This window comes from Styela clava, chromosome 7 (assembly GCF_964204865.1).
Source record: "Styela clava chromosome 7, kaStyClav1.hap1.2, whole genome shotgun sequence".
Classification (NCBI taxonomy): Eukaryota; Metazoa; Chordata; class Ascidiacea; order Stolidobranchia; family Styelidae; genus Styela; species Styela clava.
Window position 1 is genome coordinate 16700658 of NC_135256.1, and position 6000 is coordinate 16706657.

General features: G+C 38.2%; 1 protein-coding gene across 1 annotated transcript in view; it reads right to left on the minus strand.

Moving 5' to 3' along the window:
• LOC120328024 (DNA repair protein RAD50-like) overlaps positions 1-4542 on the minus strand; it is a 30317-nt gene extending 25775 nt beyond the window's left edge. The window contains exons 1-2 of the mRNA XM_039394401.2: positions 4391-4542; positions 1648-1808 (exon numbers count right to left, since the gene is read on the minus strand). Of these exons, the coding sequence (XP_039250335.2) occupies positions 1648-1776 (129 nt within the window). The 5' untranslated portion in view covers positions 1777-1808; positions 4391-4542. The remainder of the gene's footprint in view (positions 1-1647; positions 1809-4390) is intronic.
• Positions 4543-6000: the final 1458 nt, after the last annotated feature.

Below are 6000 nucleotides of genomic sequence, written 5' to 3' on the forward strand. Positions count from 1 at the left end.
AGAAAAAATAGATCGCTCATATAAGTTGGATATTCTAAAAGCCATCCCAGAATATCCAGAAATAGTTCAAAATGTGGCATATATGGTGACAGCATTGCCTCCAACCCAAGTTAGTGTGGAAAGATTGTTTTCGGCCCTGTGCATAATTCGTTCGGACCTGGTTCCGAATGCGAAATAGATTTTGAAAAACACCTTGACATTGAAGCTAAACGTCGTCGAACAGAGAAGGAAAGTAGAAACTCAAATTCAGATCTATCACCGCTTTCCAAATTCAAAAGAGATTGCATTGCCTCCAACCCAAGTTAGTGTGGAAAGATTGTTTTCGGCCCTGTGCATAATTCGTTCGGACCTGCGAGCCTCAATGAAAGAAGATTTAGTAGAAGCGATACTGTTCTTAAGAACAAATTCATTTTAAATGCTCGTATGAATTATGTGATGGCCATTCAATGTTCAATTAGTTTTTATTCACTTTAATTTCAATAACATTTAGTAATATACTGTATTTCCAAATAACAGCTGGCAATACAAAGTCAATTAAATATCATGATTAGCAGACCCTTTGGCGTCTTCGAATACATACGGTAATTAAAACTACTTTTAATAGGCAAGTTGTTATTTTTGAGTGTTCCAAAATTCCATGTACAAAGATTATTGCATTTCACGTTTTCTGTCCTGCATCGACTGTAGTTTATAGAATAGTGCTCAGAGTGCAATTCTATTGTTCAAAAGCAATTTACCAAGTGAAATTTGTGTTACATACTTATTCACAAATGTGATTTAATTCAAGTATGGCCGTGGTTCGCCATATGTTAAAGCTCTTTTATCGGTTCTTATATGTAAATCTTTTCTTCACAAAATAAAATATATCAACTCAAATGTACGGTTAACACAAATCATGTTTGAGAAAACATCTGCGAAAAATACGCTGATCAGTTGGCCACAGAAATCAAGCAAGCCTAGCTAGCTGCCCAATAAGATGCCTCAGCCCAAAAAATGGGGTCTATAACAGCCGGGAAATATAGTAATATAAGATATCCATTGAAACCCACAATATTAAGTGTTAACTTGATTTTTCATGATTCCCTTACCAAGTGTGTGTGTGATAAAATCATGAAATAAATAACAGTGAGGCATTGACTTTTTGTAAATGATAAGCTTAGCGGTACTATCAAATACATTATAGTGTGCGGAGCCGGAGCTGGAGCCAGCTCCGGGCTAAAAAAATGAAGCTCCGGAGTTGGGAGTCGGAGCCATAGCTCGAATATACTCTGGCTCTGGAGTCGGAGCTGGAGCCACACTGATTTTAAGCCAGCTCCCCAGCCCTGGTTAAAACAATGTTTTTTTTTAACTATGAGTTAGTTAAACTAACGGTTATCGGCCGCTAGTTGGCGGATATATCGATATCGGTACCAAAAAGTGATATCGGTCGAGCTCTAATTAACCACAATATTTTCCATTTTACAAACTTATTTCGAAATTTTCTCTTGAGTGTTATTAAGTCTATTTGGCAGCTGATTCATGAACGAATGCTCCTCTGTGTTTGCAGTTTTGTGTCAAGCACCATCATACAGTCATACTCACTCAGTCACTGCAGTATCTGTATGTATTACGGTGAGATATTACAGTATTTATGTAAGTTATACTTACGGTTTTACCAGCTCCATTCTGCCCGACAATCAGTGTTAGAGGATGTTGAAATTCAATAACTTGTCTATCTTCTTCCCGAACACCAAAGGAACGAATCCCAAGGATTGCCATCCTCTCAATCATAGACATTTTGTTTTATTGTAGCTTACAGTGTGCTATGACTGTATCAGAAAAGATTTGGAATTTTAGTATACCGTAGTTATAGGTTAATCCGTACAATTCTACAATAGCTGAACAGAGATGTCAGAATGACAACAGCAGAATAAGTAGGGCTTGTTTCTCAGGCCATACTTCGGCTAACTCAGAATTGGTATTTCATTCGCTTGGGAGAAAGATAGGATTTACATATTTATCCTGGGGGAAAGGAAAGTCGATGAGATGGTCTAATCAAATGCAAACCACGCTGTCATCCGGATACCAGACCATGTCGGGTATGGCTGTATGAAATTAACCGGATTAGTGAACGGTTATTTGGTTCAGATACATGGACTTTCTGGTGAAGGAAGCCGTAACCGACCATCCTATCCATACTGCCATACCACTGGGCTGGCTGAAACCTCCTGAAACCTGAAAATGCAAAGCAAAACTAGGAATAAGGGGGAAACGTTAAGTTGACTTGTAAATATGTAACTACTGCCAAAGGTCAGAAGGTTGGCTCGCTCTAGAGTCTGCAAGTTAGACCCGAATTAGAATCAGGGCCGGATCATGCCTTTTTAGCTTTTAGAGGCCCGAAGAACTTACAGATTTAAGACTTTGGTGCCCTATATCTGTATATGACTAAAATAAAAATAATGAAACTATTATTCCATGTTCCTGTGTTCGAATTTTATCTGAATAAGTTTCAGTATTAACTAAAGTATGTCACACTATCCATATTCCAAGAATTTCCCTGCATTTGGCTCAATAAAACAAACACTCCATGTGTCTCACAAACGAGTCTTATTGTCTTAAAATGTCGAAAATGCAAAGGAGGGGGGTGACTCATCTGTCTTCTCGTGGGTCAAATTGTTCGCTTTCTGTTTGTCCCATGCGTTTAGCGCATTGTGATTAAAAACAATAAAAATTTGGGTTGTATTTTCACATCACATTTTTGTTTGCCGTTATTTACGGTAAGCACTTACAGCATTCATTAACATACCACATTCGTGTTTGGTGGGAATTTAAGTTTCGGCATTTGCTTCACGAAACCCCCAGACGTCTCGGGTCTCCTGATAGAGCGGGTGTCTGATCATCTGGAAAATGGGTTTTGCTCGATCTGTATAGTGTGTTGTAGCCTACCAGACAACAGTACTACTTATTCAGTAGCTAGTCTAAATTGAAGGCTAGCCTAACTTATGATTGATTCAACCTTACAGGTCAGGGTACATAGTACACTACTGATAGTAAATAGTTCTTATGCCTACAAACATTATAAAAAGGTGTAATCAAAAATTCATTCCAACCGGGCCAATATTGAGGTCTGAATCGTCTAACCAACTCAAATCATTTCATCAATAAACACTGACAAACTGCAGAACTGACGCGTCATGGAAAATTCGTCTATTCAGCTACCGGTATTTGTTTTCTGAATGAAAGTTTCTGTGGTGCCCTACTGCCCTAAGCACGTGCCTATTTTGCTTAATGGTTAATCCAGCCCTCATTGCAATTATTATAGGTATATTGTAAGTAAGAATGATACTGGTCACCTACAACAGCCCGAAAGTTCTTATACATTCGAGTACCGTATCTTTTGTTTGATTATTTCTGGCCCAAGCCTTGTTTTAACTAGGTGGGCTAGTAGGTATGTATTTTTTGTCTTGTAATTTATTTTTGTTTGTGTCCCAGTGGGCGGGCACATGATATTCATGATATTCCGTTCCGACCGTCGTCGGGTGCGGACGTGTCAGCTTGAAAAGACTAGTGAATGCCACGCGTTGTATATTTCGGTATCTGTAATCTGTATCGCGCAATATCAACATGAGCAAAGCCCATCTACTAAAATTAAAGAAGTTTATGGATAAAAGATTGGATTTAAAGTTAAATGGTGGGCGATCCTTTTATGAATCTAGTCGTGTATGATGAAACAGAGCATAGAAAAGATGGGATCACTGCACCTGTTGGAATGGCTGAATGGTGGTCGTTCGTGGAAATTCGATATTAATGTTGGAAGCATTGGAACGAATACAATGATTTTAAAGTGAACTAACCGAAAACGACAAAAGAACCCAATACCCCAATTCATGATTTGTGCATAGACTGCTATGGAACATTCAATCCATTTACCAAGCTTGTTTTTTAGTAAAAAAAAATTGTCACTGTGTTATTTTTGCAATATAATTGAAGTAGGCCCACAACATCATCATTTTTTTGTCAGCGAGTGTTCTTTAATCCATATATCTGTATAGGAAAAGCACATACACGTCTCACATTTTAATTTGAATTTATAAGATATTGCCCGATGTCACATCGTGTTTTTGTTTTATTGTGTTTTGCCTGTTTTTGGGGGACGGGCACGTACTTGTACGTATTTAACTTTTTTATTAAGTTATGCCCGTCCTCCAGGTCCTCTGTATTTTGTTTGTCCCTTTGTTATTGTTTTGTGTTTTGTTTGTATCAGAGTGACCGAATAAAATTGATTGATTGATTGATTGATTGATGTTTTAAACTTTTTTAAATTTGTGTATATTATGGAGTACCGGTATTCGAATAAACTATCTAGCTCTAGCCTATCTGCATATGGCTGGGAATGAAACTCACAACTTACCTATGTTACTTCCCGTTCCCGCGCTCGAGACCTGTCTGTCAAGGACATTCATACCCTTTGACAGGTTGCGATTTGATGCAAAAAGAGGTGACAACTGACATTTCTTGCCCGGAACGCCGACGCGACTAGGTCTGACTTGCAATGTTTCTTATGAATACTGAAATGTCACGGTGTTTCGTAGCGGGAACTAAAAGATACTATTTGAAAAAAACAAAATGTATTCTGAGGCATTATGTCATATGAGGGAAGGGATTGTTGCTTATGAATACAGGTGTCGGTGGTAGCAGCTCAAAAAGTGTGCCGAAGTGAAGGAAAGGAATCCAATTTACTTCTGCAAATGTTATAAGGTAAGATTGGTTATAGCTGTGATCATTGAGTTATGTTGTAAAAGTATATCACATTTTTTCAGATGTTCGCGATTTTAATACCGATAATAACAGCAGAACCCCTCCATGATCGAGCTCATACAACAGTCATCATAGTTGCTGTATAATTGTACATGGATCATGGGGTTGAAATACGAACCACCTTTTTTAAAAAGACTTGTATCTGAATGCTGGGAATTTCTCATTCCCATTTATAAGAAGTTTCATTTGATTGAAATAGCAAGCACATCACTAATGAACACCATAAGCGGAAGATCTGTATCTGATTTCTGGGAACCTCTCAGTCCCACTTATGTAGGCCTATGTATGTATGTTTGTTTGTCTTGTAAAGTCAATATAAAAGAGTTAGTAATTATCAATACTGAAGACGGGATGTGTGATTTAGACCAGTGGTTCCCAAACTTTTTCGACCATCGCCCCCCTACAGTAGTTTATACAACTTCATCGCCCCCCAGCACTGCAAAAAATGTGAGGTCAGAAACGAATATATTACAGACCAAATAGGAAGACAAATCATACTTTATAGTGTTTTTAATGAGATGGATAAGCTTGGTGTTCTTCAGCAAGTTTTATTTATTATTAGGTGACATTTTCGTCAGACACAATCTTAAATCTTAAAATAGATTTCGTTGTTTTGATAGCAATAGTAGCACGGCTGAAAACCCTTTTTTATCATATAAGAGGTCGGAAATGAAAGAATACAGGGTTCTACCTCCTCAAAAACCGCCGTGTACCTACCTTATTGCATTTAACTCCCCCGAATTCACCCCATTTCACATTAAAATGATGAAAACAAAATTAATTTTCCCAAACTTTTGATAATGATTTTTGTACATCTCATTCATCCCTACAGCCTGATGACCTGCACCAAAATGCACCGATCTTCGGTAAAATTCACCCTCGATTCCTCATCCTACCATGGCCTCCAGTCCGATCACCAGTTCATAGAATTAATCAGCCATTTGTTTTAGATTCGTGGACTCGGATATGGAAAAGGCCGTGACCGACTATCGGCTACGGCCCAAGGGTTGGCAAACTTTATGTGGCTCGCTGGATAAAATTGAGGGTCGCTAGTCTTTTGCGGGACGCATATATTTTCTGAAAGTTAAAAACGAGACAGCGCGCGAAAACTGCGACAATTCATGAACTCAACTCAGTCGTCCTACTGAAAAATTATTACAATGACATTTGATGTGACACTGTCTTATTGCTGCATCACGATTA